Genomic DNA, 17,134 nt, shown 5'->3' with positions numbered 1-17,134 from the left:
TGGTTTTAAGTCCTAGCCAAGCCACTCACTAGCTGTGTGACCCCCATGAAGCCCAGAAAAGTTACACAAGCCATCCAAGCCTCTGCTTCTTCATTTGTAGAAGGAGATAATCTTTATGCCTGTCTTACATCTGCTCATGACACGTATGTTTGCTTACAACTCTCCAATGTCCTCCTATTACCCTTGGGAAGCCAGAATATTTACAGGGACCTCCAGCAGCTGCACAGTCTCATTCCTGGTGACCTCTTTGCCTTGTCTTGCACCTCTGTTCCCCTCACATCTGCGCTCCATCCACACTGGCCTTCTTTTATTCCTCAAAAGGACCAAACTACCACCTGCCAAGGAATTTTTCTTCCAGAAGTCTGCTCCTCTCCTCCCATCCTCCTATCCACCCACCACCACCACTGTCACACACACACAGACACACACACTCTTCCAGTTGACTATTATGCACCCACTAGACCTGAGCTCAGATTTTGCATCCTTGTTGTAGCTTTTCCTGATACCCCCATTCTGGATGAGATTCCTCTGGTATATAATTTTATGACACCATGTTTCTTGTCTTCAAAGCACTTACCTCAACTTGTATTTATATATTTCTGGAATTATTTGGTCAACTTCTATCTCCCTCATAAGCTCCATGAGAATCTGTAATTGCTAACCCTTATATCCCTGGAGTGTAGTACAGTTCTTGAAAAAGTAAATACTTAATAAATGTTTGATCAATGTATGAATGAATATTGTAGAGAATAAATGAATTAATGCTGCACCTGGTGTGTACAGTTAGTGGACAAACCAAATCCATGGGAATATAATGGAAACTATAAAGGGGGAAGCAAATCAAGCTCAGAGGGCTTAGCCAGAACTTATTTCCTGGAGGAGATGGGCCTTGAGCCCATGAGGAATGTTATTTGTCAAGAAGACATTGTAGAAAAGGAGGCCAAAAGCAGCCTGTGGTCATATTCACAAAGAACAAAGAGTTTAAGAGAATTTGGAAGAAGGCCTGCTAAGCCCTTATTGAAGTACACACCAGTGGGGGATGAGAGAGCGGGCCTCAAGACAGGAGAAGCCAGGTGCCGCCCCCTCCTTCTTAGGGCAGTGAGGACTCCTCTTAGAAGTGCTGTGGTGCCGTCATTAGTCTCCAAACCCTGTCTAAAGGCAGAGGCTTCACACAGTCTGCTTTGCTACAGTTTCAGTGCAAAATAAACTTCTTTCATAAATTCCTCCACCATTACCTACCCAAATCTCTGGAGCTCACCTACCATGATAGTGCTCTAGCTTTCCATCACCGCAGGCAGAGGGTAGGAGAGAACAAGGGGGCAGGGCAGAAAGGAGCAATATCTGGGAGTCAGATAGACCTGGTCTACCTCCCAGCTGTCCCCTTTACTAGCTGCATCAACTTGGGCAAACTGTTTAATCTCTTGGAACCTCAGTTTTCTCTTTCTTAGGGGGACTGAGTGTTTGAGGAGATGATGTAAACAAAATGTGGGATTTCATACCCAGTACAAAGTGAACAGTATATTTTAGATAGCTTCTCTTCGTAATTTTCCATCTTTTCACAATATGTTTTATTTCCTAGTCTTCTGAACACCCTCATTAACACTACCCTAAGGATATATAGTACAGAGAACATAGTTAAAGGCTCTGTCTGGCCTTTGAGCGCATCCAGTGAGACATTATCGAACTGGCCCAGTGCTAAGGAGGCTGTAATACCCTGTCCCTCCTCTCCGGAGTAGGTTCTGCAGTTGCTGACATGAGATGCTGTAGGTATGGAATTTCACCACTCACGTGCAAGATCTGATGCCATCGTGCATAGGATCTCCAGACCATTGCTGACAGTTTGAGGTCTGATAACATTGAAGAGCCATCCAGGTTTCTCTGTCTGAGTGTAATGAGCTCGTATAGTAGATAACCTACTGTAATTAAAGGTCTTAGACAATTTCCAACAATAACTCTTATTATCAAGTTTTTTGAAGAGCTCTGAAAATTATGCTTTATAGACTGCCAGCTTAATTCACGAGCAAAGCTCTTTAAAATGCTGCTTGAAATACAAATTGCAGAACCCCATTATAATCAGCACTGGCATCATTATCATCACACACTGCCTCGTGAATTCACATAGGCCATATGTCAAATCATCCTCCTGACCGAGTGGGTGAGTATGTGTGTGTGATACACTCACATATGCACATGCTGTCTCACACAGTCATAGGCAGATATATACATACTCACACACAGCCACACACTCACACACGTACATTCACATTCACATACTCATGAATACTCAAATACACATGCCTTCACACGTGCACACACATACACACGTCATTAGCAAAAGCTTAATAACTCATGCTTAGCTTTTTGATGAAGGTGAATCCTACCCTCCACATGTACAATGTAACCAGTCCCATTATCCTCACTGCTTCGGGGTTCAGAAGTCTACAAAACAGTCTTGGAGCCATCGCTTATTATTCACATCAGCACACCTTTTTAAAATCAATAAGCATAACTTTCATAGTTTTGCCAAGTTGATATGTCATGTAAATAATGTGCAGAGGTAAATAACTCCAAGTAAGCACAAACCCCTAAGGCATCTCAGGGATTCCAAAATAAAAGATTGAAGGTAAATAAAAGACTTAAAGGTTCAAATGCATATTTTAGTGACCATATAATGCCTATTCCAAAGAATCCATTTTGGCTTCCCACATCAGAGTCATTTTCATTTTTATTGGTTCTCCCCAAACAGATTTATATGATAATGACCATGTTTCATAAGGTGGGGGGTGGGAGGAAGAGGAAAAACAAGCTTATGAGCCAAGAGAGGGAATGAGGAGACTACTTTTTCAATATTATTAAATTCTAAAAGAGGTACAAATTAATTGCCATTCAATGTGTGTCAAAGCACCTAAATTTGAGGGGCTTCAAAGAAAAACATGTTTTCTTTTGTAACCCCAAATAAGGATTTAAATTCTTGCATCACCAGGCTCTTTCTTGGAAGTAGCAAGTGTCGGATTTTTCCATGGCTGAGTCTGAATGAAACCAGGCAATCATTTGTCTCATTTTCTAATATTCACAAAAACCTCTGGAGACGGGATGGCCTGAATTCATCTCTTTCTTATTTTTTCAAAGTACCACTTGGAATCAAGTTAAAAGTGATTTTAACCCTTGTATGGCTGTTTCTAGGATTTGTTTCATCTCATCGCATCATGAATGAGCATCTACTCTCTGCTAGGTGAACAGTTTACAGGCCTTGTTCTCAAAGAGCTCCTAGGGTCACAGGGCTGGGTGGTGGTGGAAGGGTAGACGAGAAGGTACAATCCAGTATGAGATCTTGCGGGTGAGGACGTGGTCCAGGATGCTACAGCACTTCAAAGAGAAATCAAAGCAGCCTTGGGAGGTAAGGGAAAACTTTGCAGGGAGGTGGCATCACAGCCAAGCCAAGGCTTCCAGAAAGAGGGGACATAGGTGCCTGTGCAGCTTGGTTAGTGAGCAATCATTCTCTCTTTCCAATGAGGAGAGGATAAGGGGAGAATAGGTTAAACAGCAGAACAAGAGAATTACTTTAAGATGTTCCAAATGGAAGGCAAATGCAAACTCCAACATAAAGAGAAATGGTGGAAATTCATTGCAGGAGCAGGAGTGTATTTAGATAACTGCATTCATTCCCGTCTTCATTCTCGAAAGACTATTTTAAAATTCAGTAAAGCTTAGTGAATGGACACCTAGCTGTTTAGTTCATATTCCAATGAGACAATTTATGGTTCATTAACCTTTTGAGGGTAAGGAGGGAGAACCAAGCCCAAGAACTCATAGGTAGACAGCAGCGGCTCAAGTCTGTAACCCAGGGAGGTGGACTCCCAGTCCGCTGGTCTTTCTCCTACCCCAAACTTTCCATCCTACATTGATTGTGAGAGATTTCCTCTCTGATAAGATTGATGTTTTAATCAGCAGATTCAAACAATGTATTAATTTATCCCATATTGTCCACTCATATCACTTCCTACAAGTCTATTAGGATTGTTACTTCTGGTCTGAAAGACCAGGAATCTTGTGATCTGTAGAGTGTGTTCATGAAATGTCGCTCTTGTTCAAGGATAATTTTAGAAATTAGGAAAAAATCATGACTCTTATACAAATATACATCTGGTTCAAAGGAGAATTCATACATCACATGTAAGTAGGCCATCAGGAGTGCTGATGTGAATTTACAAATAGATGCAAAATTGGTCAGTACTCACGGAATAATAACCGATTACATTCCATCAGACACAACCTGCTTGCATTTTTCTGGACAAGAATCATTTGCATTATCATCAATCTTATACAACTTTCAGCAATGTAAAATAGCTCAAAGACATTGAAAAGGGCGAGATGACCTGGAACGGACACTCAGATCAGTAATCTATTTCACCCGTTTCAAAGTCTTTCACAATTTTCCCTGCCATCCCCTTGAATTCTTTTAGATAATCTGTGAGGTTACTCAAGCAAGTAGCAGTTCACAGAGGAAAAAACTATGGTTAGGTTGGCTAAACCACTTGTTACAAGCCAAAGAATCTCCTGGAGAATATCATTAAAATAGAAATTCCTGGGCTCCACCCAGGCCTAAAGAGTAAAATTCACTTGGAAATCTGTATGGTTAGATGTTCCCCTGGATTCTGATTATCTTCCAGATTTGAGGACAACTGTGCCTTATCTAAAAACCTGCAGCAGGCCAGTGGCAGACCCAAAACCAGAATGCAGATTTCCTGATTCTCAGTCGATGCTCAGTACACTGGTCTTCATTGGACTTTTGGCCTGTGACTTGCGTGGTGATGTCCTTCATTCTGTGAGGTTTTATGAGCCCTCCATAAAATAAGAAAAGGAGAGCCCTGGAGACAGAGTAAGACAGAATAAGACTCCCTTGGTGTCTCGTTTCCATTCTCTAACTACATTACTGCTTGGCAAATGCATCAACTTAATTAAAACTAAATGTAATTCTAATGCACCAATTTGATTTAAAAATAATCTTCACAGTCACCAGGACATCAAAATGCAATTAAGGCTATTTGAGGAAAGTCTCTGATGCATATTATGTTCTGATGCTGCACTATGTCAAGAAACCCAGATCTTCCCGAATGTCACTAATGTGTTTAGCAGCCTCCCTCTTACTCAAATGCCTCTTTCAATTAGGTTCTGGAGAGCGTGATCCATGACAGTTCAGGAACATTTACCAAATCCCATCCAAATGGCCCTCTAGCTGAATGCTTTTCCTCTGAGCTCGTCTACAGACTTGGGAAAGCGCAGGCAGTCTTGCAGATGCCAAGCTTAAGACAAAATCAAACTGCAAAGTTCCAGAGTTCCTTGTTACCTACCCATGTGCTCAGACTGTTAAAGGCTCTGGACCAGGATTATGGAAATTAAGAACTAAGTCTAGCAAAAAATTAAGCAGTAGATCTAAAATTAATGGAGCAGTTTGGCTGGCTCCTTTTTCTGTTCTCGTTAGCCTGGGTTTTCCAGGACATCTGTTTTGGCTGAGTGACTATGATTGCGGTAAGCTTGATTTGGGGTTTTTTTTTTTTTGCCTCATGAATGGGAAAGTGTAAGAAATATAAAAAATATCTCAAAATACTTATGGAGTCAAATGGGCAGTTCTGATGAGTTTTCACAAGGTTTGGGTGGTGCAAGAGGCAGCTTGATTCAGTGACATTCGTAGTGGATCCAACCCTGCCTATAAGTGGGGAAGTCGCTCTGAATTTTCTCACTTGGGTGCAAATGCAACAGGTCATGCCCACTTCATTCAGTGAAAATTGCTATCTCCCTCCAGGCTAGGTGGCTGGCCTCCCTTCCAACCTCTCCATTGCAATCAGCCCCCCTGGGCCATGGAATACTAGCTCCAGCCCCCAGGCCCTGCCCCACCTTTGTGGTCACTACCTGGAGTGGAGGGGCAAGAGGGATGGGGGGCACTGTGAAGAGAGGGAAAAGCTTTTCTAAAACTCTGAATCACACCAAAGGTCAGTGTCCGAAGCCATTAAGACCAGAGGTCAAAGACCGTTTCATTAACCAACTGTCCCTGCCAAAAACCTAAAGGGACACTCACTTAAAAGGCATTGATCACCAGATCTTCTCATTTCCAAGTGAAAGATTACATTTTTAGGAGGAAATTAGAATTTTTAAGCCCTTAGTGTATATCAACCACATTGCCAAAGACTTTCACATATGCTTTCTCATTTAATCCACACAACTTTGCAAAGTAAATATAGTTCATTACATATATTTATGCGTAATAAGTAATTATATAAATATAATTGAGGCAGCTGAGTCTCAAAAAGGCATATATGTTTGGGATTTTTGTTTGGGGTCAATTCCACACTTGTTTGCACCCTCCTAGTATATTTCTTCTCATTCAGCAAAGACACTTACTGTAAATTACCAGTTTACATCACTTTCTCCTTTGAGATTACTGACATCTTGATGGCGATAACTATGTCCTAACAACCATAATAACCACCATCTATTGTGGGCTTTTCTAAATGTGTTTCACAAATATTACCTCATTTAATCCTCAAAAATATTAATGAGGTAGGTGTTGTTATTATCCTCACCTGACAGATAAGAAAACTGATGCTTAGAAAAATCATTTCATCTTGTACCCTCAGTGGCCACCTAAGACCTAACATGTCATAAGCATTCAAAAAATACCTGAATGTCAGATCATTTCCTTTGACTCAATAGACAGCGATGGAGGGATGAAGACAAATTTCCTGTGTATTCCAAAATATTTAGTATATCAAAAACATTATGAAAGCAAAGAAGGCCCAGAGTATCCTGCCTTGTCCAGATGTTTCCCAAAGGAGGGCCGGTCTGGGGTGTCAGTTTGTCTCAGACAGCGAGAAGGTGTTTCTCGGAGGCAGTGACCTCATCAGGTGGGTGTCAGTGTCTCAACTCCAGGAATCTGCACTCTTCGTGGGGACTGGAGAGAGGCTCAGCACAGGGCCTCAGGACAACTCACATCTGCTCTCCAGGAGCCCCCACCCATAGACACTAAGCCATCTTCATAGCACCTTACAGAAGAGTTCCCTGTAGCTGGCTGGGCTCAGCTTGCCTGTCATTTGCATGTCTGTGCACACTGTGCCTTCTGAGGCCCTGAAGCCAGTTTACCTGGTAGTGGAAAATATGGGTTTCTATGTCCAAGTGGAAAATTGAGAAATGAGGGAGGCAGAGGACTACTAAGAATGAACCCAGATAACGACCATTACTCTCACGTGCACGTACACGTAAACACACACGAACACACTCACAAATAAAGTCTGCCCTCACCATTAAGCCATAATTCTATAGTTAGCTTTTGTTATTTTATTCTTAATCTCATTGATAGCCCACAGTTCCCTCATCATTTCAAGACTTTCCATAAATCATGATACAAACAACATGATAATCTTCCTCTGGACCAGAGACAAATTTTACTGAACAAACAAAAAGAAAAGACCAGCTGAGGTGCTCTGATCAATCTGCTCCAAATAGGAAACAGATGCTTTTATTGCTTACGAATTGCGTTGTGCACGGTATCATGGTATATAATTCTAGGTTACAGTACAAGCAGAGTGTTTACCTGAACTCAGGATGCTCTGATGGAGTTAAGCAAAGGGAACCTTTTTTAAGTATTTGGGGGCCTGACAAATTCATCTCCAAGAATTTGGAAGTATAGAGTTAAATTAGAAAGATCTACACATAATGAATCAGAAACGTAAAGTCTCTTGAAAGAAAGAGAATAACTTTTTGGCCAGAGCAGGACTTTCTTTGAACATGCCTGGGGTATGATAATCTGAATGAAGAAAGAATTATCCCATGGAAAGGGGCCTGGTCAACCACAGAGGCATGAAGTTATTGGAGGCAGAAAGTCATGCACTAGCAGTGCCCATCCTAGGACCAACCAGGGGAAGGAGAATTTTAGGCATCAGGCCTCCATTCCTCCGGGAACAATGGCAAGTCTCTCTCTACATAGAACTGATGAGCAGGATGTTTGAATTTAGTTCTTTGATGGCAGGACATAGCACACCAACACCAGGGGTAGAAGAGAACTAAGCTGAGAAGGGGTTGAGGAGAGCTCACAGTTGAGAATAAAGGGCTGCCACACAGGGCCACAGAGGATTGCCCTGGGAGTTAGGGTAACAGCAAGCTGGAGCTGTAGGGGCAACTACGTATGGGCAGCAGCTGGGGTTATCATTCTTCCCAGGCTCCCTGGGGATTAGCTCCTTTGAATAATTTCTCTGGCTCCAGGATATAGATGCTGTCCCTAGTTTTCTGGTGCCCCAGAGCAATGAGGGCAGAGGCTGGTGCACAGTGGCCCTCAGAGTGTGAGAGCCCCACAGGGGAAGTGCTTGGAGGTGTTGACTTAATCAGCTGCTTAAGAAGGAGAACTGACCAATCTCTAGCTAGGGTTTCAAAACTGGGTCAAAACACATTTTTTTTAAAAAAACTAAAAATCATTATATTGCACAGAGTGGTTTTATCTTGCATGCCTACTCAGATCCACTACCTGGAGCCCAGTGCTGGAAAGGATTCTAAATCTGAGTGCAGGCTCAGTGGGAAAGAATGCTGAGATTGAAAGGTGATGCCAGGCAGGGGCATGAGGGCAGTACAAATCCCACAAGCCACGGGTTTGCTGACCCACATGTTAGAGAGCTGCTGTCTTGGATTCCAGTGCTGCCCCAGAGCAAGATCCTCCCTACAGTGAGAAAGAGGCATTAGCTGTCTCTGCCAGGTGATTAGAGTACTTGGCTAGTCTCAGGAGGCGTCTACTTACTCTTTATGACTGCATCCTGTTCATATCCTTCATAGCCCTTAACACTATTTGTAATTGTGTATTTATTAGTTATATGTACACATTATATATTTGTTACTTATATATTTATTTAATGTTTTATTATATATTTGCTTATTTATTAGCCATCTTTCTCACTAGAATATTATCTCCAGCGAGGCCTTTATTCATCAACGTACACCCACTGCCTAGTAAAATGGCTTTTTTAGGATCGGCCTTCTGGAATATTTGTTGAGTGAGTGGGTAAACAAAAAAACAAAAATAAGTGAATGTAACTCTCCTCACTCAACAAACAATTTTCTGATCCTGGCAGAGCTCTTTTATAGGAAAAGACAGAATCCCCATCACATTGCCAGGAGTATGTCTGGTATTTCTCATAAAATTTTAGCTTATGAAATCTGGCTTATAAAATAAGGCCAGCAAGTGCCTTCTTCTAATGTGTCGTTTAGTTAACATGGGTCGTGCCCTCAGGGACTACCCATCCCTGGGCGTGAGAGTGAGTTTCTATCTAGACCATAGGAATAGAGGTCAGATTCACCCCAATCTCCAGCTTTATTCCCTACTTACAATTTCTGCCAAACCATAAACTAAGTCATTGTATTTGATACTAACACATGGTTTCTTAGGTTATTAGGTTAAATAAAATCTGCTGGAGCTAGAAAGATTTTTCTACATCAACTTTCATCCTTGCTGCTTAATTAAATCCCTCACCTGGGAAAAGAGTGATTTTCAGCCCTCTCACTTTCTGCGGCATCAGCGTGAAACTGTGACTGTTGAAATACCAAAATGCCAGTTGTGTTTAATGCTTCAGGTACAACAAGCCTGTTATATCTGGAATCCACTACGAAGATAGATATTAACTGAGAATTGAAAATGACAGCAGGGGAGATTGGATCAGAATCGCAAAATGAGCACACAAATCTACTTTCTCTCTTGCTCCAATCCCTTAAAATGTCAGAAAATATTTTTTTTTTTTAAGAATACATCCATAATGGTACTAGAAAACAAGAAATAATGCTCTCAGACACCCAATAACCTTGGGAATTTCCTGGCAGACCACAGCAAATAGAATTGAGTTAAGAAGAATGTAGATGACCAGAGACCAAAGAATGCTCAGGAAAAAACAGCATTAGATGCAGGAGCACATTCAAAGAGATGCTGAACTCACAGCAAATTCACTAAAGAGCAGGAAGGTGTCTCTGGTGGCTTAACTGTATTAATGGCCCCAATTCTTCACCCCTCCCTTGTATGCATGCCCTTTGCCATGAGACTTTGCAGTTCCTCTCACCACAGACGTAGAGCTTATTACCCCATCCCTGGAGTCTGGCCTGGCCTTGTGATTTGCTTTGCCCAGTAAAATGAGGCGGAAGTGACAATGTGTCAATTCTGGGCCTAAGTCTTAGAGGCCTCATGTGTTTTGCATGTTTCCATTTGCTGCTCTTAAACCTCTGGCATTGCCGTGAATGTCCAAACTAGCCTTCTGGGGTATGAGAAACATGGACTGAGGCAAAGTCACTGCAGTCAGCCCAGTCAATAGCCAGCCAACACCTAGGCATATGAGTGAGCCATTGAGGCTTTGTGGCTGTTTGTTACACAGCATTATCATGGCAATATATAACTGATACAGAGTCCCAACTGTGTTCGTAACCCCACATCACTGCTTATAATGAACAGTAGGCAGCAATGGTGTTTGACTCCAGAATGAAACCAAAACCTGCACTTCAAAGAAAGGGAACTCATGCCTAAGGAGGGCTGCTATGAGGGCACAGTGGTCTGAGAAATAAAAAGAATTCTGTTGAGATAACTCTGGACCTCCAGACCTTCAAGAGAGCAGCGGGAAAGGAAAAGGCAGCTCTGGGAGAAAAATAAACTGACCTCTCTCACCAGGGTTAAGAAAGCCTTCCTGTTTTAGCCAGTTGGGTGGTGGTAGGAGGCCCCAGACTGCCTGTCTTCTATCCCTCCAAACATCCAAAAATGAAATGCATCAGTTGACACATTTTGCTCTCTTAAATGGAGCCTGAAATTAGCCCCCACACTTGGGAGAGATACCCATTGCAGATACAGATGTATGCAATAGCAGAGAAACTCACCCAGCTGTCCACATCCTTCTATCTCTGTTTTTGGTCATTAATATAAAGAAACAACCAAGAAGCACAGATACTGGAGAAAATCCCTTGATGTGAAGGAGAAGTAATAAGATAAAGAACAGCCTAACTAATCTTAGAATCAAATCATTCAATAAAGGGAAGAAATATTGCTTTAAGAATATAATAATCTCCTCAGAAAGATCCATTATAAGATTGCGTCTATAACAGAAGGTGGCAAATATGAAGGGAAATTTTCAGAAAATAATAAGGAACCCTTGGAAATTAATTTTTTTCTTAAAAAGTCTCCGTATCATAATAAACAATAGAAGAGACAAACCTAAACACAAAGTAAGCAATTAGGAAGATAAAATTCAGAAAAGTTTTAAGAACATAGAGGAAAAAAAGAGATGGGAAATGTACCAGAATGAGAAAAGGTGTGGACAATTGATCCAGAAGGTCCAACATGTGTTGACTAGAAGTTCCAGAAGGAAAGAAGAGAGAAAATTGATGGGAGAAAACAACGAAAGAAATAGTAGACAACATTTTCCCATGGTGGAAATGAGTCTTCAGATTGCAAAAGCTCTGTAAGTACTGAGTAGAAAGAATTAAAACACACATCCACACACACGCACACACACAACACACACACACGTGGACATGAGAATCAAACAAGAAGTGGCAAATAACCACCACATCAACAATAGAACCAACAACAAAAAACATGTAAGTCTTCAGTTAAACCCAAGTAATTCTTTTTTTTTTTTTTTTAAGAGTGGCCCTGAGCTAACATCTGTTGCCAATCTTCTTTTTTTCCTTCTTCTTCTTCTCCCCAAAGCCCCCCAGTACGTAGTTGTATATTCTAGTTGTAGGTCCTTCTGGCTCTGTATGTGGGACACTGCCTCATCATGACTTCATGAGCGGTGCTAGATCCACCAGGAGCAGAAGTGGTGAAACACTGGGCCGCCGAAGCAGAGCGCACAAACTTAACCACTCGGCCACGGGGCCGGCCCCAGACCCAAGTAATTCTTGAGGAATGATGTAAAACACGTATACATATGAGCCTAGAACAAAATTCAAAATGATCCTGACATAAAAGGTGGGAGGCAGGGAAAGTGGAGCTAGGAAAATGTGTACTAGGTTTCAAGAAGGTACTGAGAAGATATAATGTTAAGATAATGACTAATTCTAGATGTCAATAGTAAACAAAAGAAAAATCAAAATACGTATACATATCCACATATGAATGTAAGGGCACGGAAAAGGGTCTAGAAGGAGACACAGGAAACCGTTAACAGTGGTCAATGGGCAATGGGAACAGGATTGTGGGGCAGAATATAAAGGGAGACTTACACCTTGAAGCTTATCAACTTCCAAATTTTGGAGTTTTTTATAATGCAAATATGATCATCTATGTGTAAAAATAAAGCTAAAGCTTATTTTAAAAATACAGCACAGAAATTACACTTGGTTTCAAAGTCTAACAAAGCTGTTTTCATGGGTAGGAAGACTGGTAAAAATCATGTTTATTTCTATTTATTTTAGGATTATTCGTATAAATGAAAGACTGTTACTTCTGACTTTACCGTTTGTTTCTCTTTTCCCCCTCTACTTCTCCTCCCACTCATTCACTCTTCATTTTAGGCCAGGAGACATGATTACTCTTCTAGAAGACTCCAATGAAGACTGGTGGAAAGTAAGTATTTCTTTCTTTAAAAAAAATCATTTGGTATCTATAATTACAATGAATGCTACAATTGTGGATGCATGCCTGCTTTTTCCTTTCAGGGGAAAATTCAAGACAGGATTGGCTTCTTTCCAGCCAACTTTGTTCAGAGAGTACAACAAAATGAGAAGATTTTTAGATGTGTTAGAACCTTCATTGGGTGTAAGGAACAGGGGCAGATAACACTGAAAGAGAATCAGGTGAGTAAAGCACACAAGCACATACCAAGTGTGACCAAAGTAGAGTCACAGTCCTATTAACAAACATAGCAACTCGTATAAATCTAAATGAGTGGGGTCACATTCAAAGTATTCAGTTTGAGAAAAGATATACTTACTCCAATGATATGTGTAGTAGGATCTAAACACGCGAAACCAAAATGTTGGGAAGCTCACTTGGTGGTATCTGTTCACAAGACGAAATGTAGACAACATCATGGCGGCAGAGTGAGAACATCTGGTCCCCATGCTTTTCTCTGAGGACCACTGGTCTCTGATGTGGGCAGCTACTCCAGTTTGGGCTCTGTGCTGGTCTCCACCAATGCCTGGTTAATTTTCCACAGTCTCTAGGGAATACTTTGTTGTTACTTCCTACTGTGTTCCATGGTTCGTTGCATTGGACTCCAGTCACAAAGACCCTTCTTAGGTCTCCTTTTCCAGACTCCTAGCTTCTGCCTGCTCACTGCAACCCAAGACACCTTCACGTCACTCCATTAAACATAGGCAAGACATAGATAACCAGAGAGTATCTCAGGCCCATGCCCTGGACGTCTCCCTATATCTAATCTAGAATTGTCTGGCGCCATCTTGCTCCAGTGCCATGTTGAATGTAGAGTTCACTATGATGCTGTCCATTTCCTAAGAAGTGAAGCATGAACCCCCTGCACCTTCAACCTCCTTGCATCATCCTTTCCCATCTCACTCCTGGAATGATGACAGGGAGAAAGAGACAAGACATGCACAACTCAGCTCTTTGTCCTACTCTGCCTTTCTTCGCCTTCTTCAAGCAGAGAGAGGGCTTCCTACCGCCCCTTCTTCTCTGACTGCAACTCCCCTTGTGTCATGTCCTGCATCATCACTACAGAGTGAAATAATGTGCTTAGACCTTCAAGTTTGCTCTTGGTGTATTTAGGGATGATTTTGGAAATTAAACATTAGAAATTTCTTTTCCCTCCAAATAAAGTCTCACAATTAACTCTAATTTCCAGTTTTGAAAGTCAAACCTTGCCTCTCTTTCTGTCTGCATTCTTGGTATAATAATTCTAATATTTTCTGAGGCAATCAATGCCTCTGGTTGAAAATGATGAGGAACACCCTACAAAGAAGTGCAAAACAAAAAATGCATTAATAATTTTAATACTACCCCTCTTCACAAGAGTTACCCAAAAGACATCGCAAATGGAATTGCCTTCAAAGATAGTTTCTAAGTCCTACAAGAAAAGCAGTCATTACTTTATAATTATATCTGATTTGTAATTTTAAAAAATTGTTTTACCTAACTTGATCAACCATTTTATATGCCACATATGACTCCAAATGACCTAATTATCTTCAAACCTACAAGTGCACCCTCAAAGAATATGATTTACCTTTTCTTTATGGCTATTCAAAAGAATTTCTAAAAGAAAATCTAAAGAAAAATTATAATATGGAGGCACAACTTTTAAAAAAATGTTACATTTCCCCTCCCTTTATATTCAAGTAAATAAAAGTTAGTGAGAATGAGAGACCGATAATTCTGAGTATCATTTTTCCCTATATATTTTAACAAAAGTCAGGGATGAAGTCAGTGCAGTTGGCATCTTCATAAATACGAGGATCCATTGGTCCACTCATATTGTATAGTGATTTGGTGCCATGTATTAAGAGCCATGAAATTGCTCAACTTCATGAATGCAGTAATTCCATTTTCTATAATGTAGCCAAGAAAGTAATCTCAAATACAGGGGGGGAAACTTTATGCAAAAATAGTCATCACAGTGGTGTTCCTAGTGAAGAGAATTAAGAACGATTCCATAACAATGGAGCGGTTAAGTCAACAATAATACTGTCTTTAGTGGCTAGTGTTAGGACTAGACGGTTTTGATGGTGTTATGATAAAATTATCGAAAGAATTCTAGGATCCAGACCCAGATCCCAGTCACCACTCCCCCAAGGTAAACACAAAGAAACAGATGGAAATGGGGCCTAAGGCCATTTTTATAATTGGAAACATAGTGAACTAGACATGACCTACGGGCCTGATGGGCCTCCTCGCCACAGCCCCACCACTGCCACCATGACCACCACCACAGGCCTGTCTGAACCTCAGAATCCTGTGGTACCAGATGACCCACAGGAGAGCAATGGATGGGAAAGGAGTGCAGCAAAACTGGCATAGGAGATAAAATGGCCTGATGACCTCCAAGGAGGAACCAGAAAGGAGAAGCTTTACCAGATGATGATAAAGCCCTGGGACATGTGGCCTGATCAGATCTCCTCTGGAGAAGTGGGGACAGACCTAGGAGAGAGGAGAGAGATCTTCAAATATTGTGTCACCATCTTAGATGATGGTTTTATAAACAGTGAGGGAATAAGTTAAATATTAATGACTCACTGGTGGTGAAAAATTAATATAAACGTAAGGGAAAAAAGGAAAAATTGGAAGGTTTGTTTAAGGGCTTTTTTCCTTCCCATTTAAATTGCTTTCATAGTGTAAATTTTTAAAAACTAAATTTAAAAAGAAGCGAAATTAAAAATACTCAATCTTATCTTTTGAATTTAATAATGTAAAAGTACACAGCATTGCTGTGATTTTCCTGGGCCTCAATCTTGCACATGCACACACACACATCACCGCATCCCACCATTGCTGTATCTAATTGTAGTTAGCTGCTGCTTATATAAATGCAAGTACCCGCAGAGGTACATTCCGTCTAATGATTTTTGGTTATTAAAATCTCTAATAACCTTAGGAAATTGGGTCACTGGGCTCTATGGTTTCACCACAGTTTTAAAGTCTTACTTCAAATTGGCATTCTCCCTGCCTACAAAAATTGCTTATGGGCCAGCTCCGGTGGCCTACTGGTTAAGTTCAATGTGCTCCACTTCAGCGGCCCAAGTTTGGTTCCTGGGAGCCAACCTACACCACCCCTCTGTTAGTGGCCGTGCTGTGCTGGCAGCCCAGATACCAAAAAATAAAGGAAGATTGGCATGGATGTTAGCTCAGGGCAAATCTTCCTCAGCATAAAAAAAAAAAAAATGCTTACAAAGTATACCCACTTTAGGACAGACTGCATTTTGAAAATTACATAACCTCTCCTTTACCTGGTCCCTTGTGAACAGAATATATGTTTAAAGAGATCAAAAGCCATCAATGTGCTGGCATTAAATACGCCTCTCTTAAGATCTTCTCCTTCATTTTTTGCCCAGAGTTGCTCATTCTCCCTGGAGCTGGTGTTTGCCCAACACATTGCTTCCCCAAGTGCTTCCCAGAGATAGAAGAAGCCATCATCTGCCTATAAAGAACAGTGGCAGCTAAGGGACCTCTCTTAACAACAGCACCCGGGGAACCCCTCCCCCCTGGCAGATTGCACAGACCACTATGTCTCCCACAAAAATGTAAGGAAAACTCTCATGGCTATTCCTTTTTGGCATCGTGATGCCCTGTTTTAGGGTCTGCTGCTTGAGAGAGAAGCTTTTGTCTCCAGCCTCTGGTTCACAGAGAAGGAAAGAACAAATTAATATTGTCCTAGACATCGTCAGAATACTAATTGGTATAAGTATCATCATTATTGCTAGTCATTATTTAACAATGTCATACATATGTATTATATAATATTTATAAAGCTTACACAGCTACATTTTATTTGGGGTTCCACACGTGCCCTATGAATTTTATAAGTTCATTATTCACTATTTATATTTTCTAAATGAGGAAGCAAAGGCTCATAGAGGTTATGCCTTGCTTAAGGCAGCAAAAACCTGGAAAGTAACCAGGGCGAAACTTGAACTTAGGTCTGCAACCTCCAAGCCAGTGCCTCCCACTGAGCCCCCCATGTGTCCTGATAATGCTGAACAAACTCAACAGTAAAGTGCCACGTACATAGTGCGGCTCCCAGGGAAGGCAAGTGTCATAAAAGCGAGTGTCCTAGGACCACAGGGCCCCCTGAAAGCAAATTCCTGCTCATATGGACACTCAGCAGTACTGAGTCACTCTTAGTTCCAAGCATTGCAATCATTCTCATCAGGCTGAGAGCCCGTCTCTGTCGCCACACACACCCCACAAAGCAAACAGGCACTTTTCCCAGCTGGATTCCACGCCAATGCTTCAGACTTCTCCAAGTTTACCCACCTGTATCCTCCCTGTTCCCCAAACTTGGAAAGTCTTTTGGATGAAATAAATTCAAGAAGGATGTTCATCTTTATTGGCAAAATGTTATTAAATAATTTTGCCAGCATGATTGATCTTTGTTTCTCAGAATAATCTTGTGCTTCCCCATTTGAGGTTAAACATTGCTTTTGTTATTAAAATACAAATCAGTGA

At 41.2% G+C, this 17,134-nt stretch overlaps 1 protein-coding gene across 7 annotated transcripts in view; it reads left to right on the top strand.

Annotated features, from left to right (window-relative positions):
* STAC (SH3 and cysteine rich domain) overlaps positions 1 to 17,134 on the top strand; it is a 150,723-nt gene that overhangs the window by 118,339 nt on the left and 15,250 nt on the right. For 3 of the 7 annotated variants that reach the window (XM_070577337.1, XM_070577339.1, XM_070577340.1), the window contains 2 exons: positions 12,529 to 12,580; positions 12,673 to 12,810. In XM_070577337.1, coding sequence (XP_070433438.1) covers positions 12,529 to 12,580; positions 12,673 to 12,810 — 190 coding nt within the window. Of the gene's footprint in view, positions 1 to 12,528; positions 12,581 to 12,672; positions 12,811 to 13,425; positions 13,622 to 16,020; positions 16,171 to 17,134 lie in introns of those variants that run through there. The other 4 variants (XM_070577341.1, XM_070577338.1, XM_070577333.1 and 1 more) reach the window with 3 other exon arrangements.

This window comes from Equus przewalskii, chromosome 15 (assembly GCF_037783145.1).
Source record: "Equus przewalskii isolate Varuska chromosome 15, EquPr2, whole genome shotgun sequence".
NCBI classification, from domain to species: Eukaryota; Metazoa; Chordata; class Mammalia; order Perissodactyla; family Equidae; genus Equus; species Equus przewalskii.
The sequence above is the reverse complement of the archived record's forward strand: the minus strand, read 5'-3'. Positions and strand labels throughout refer to the sequence as shown.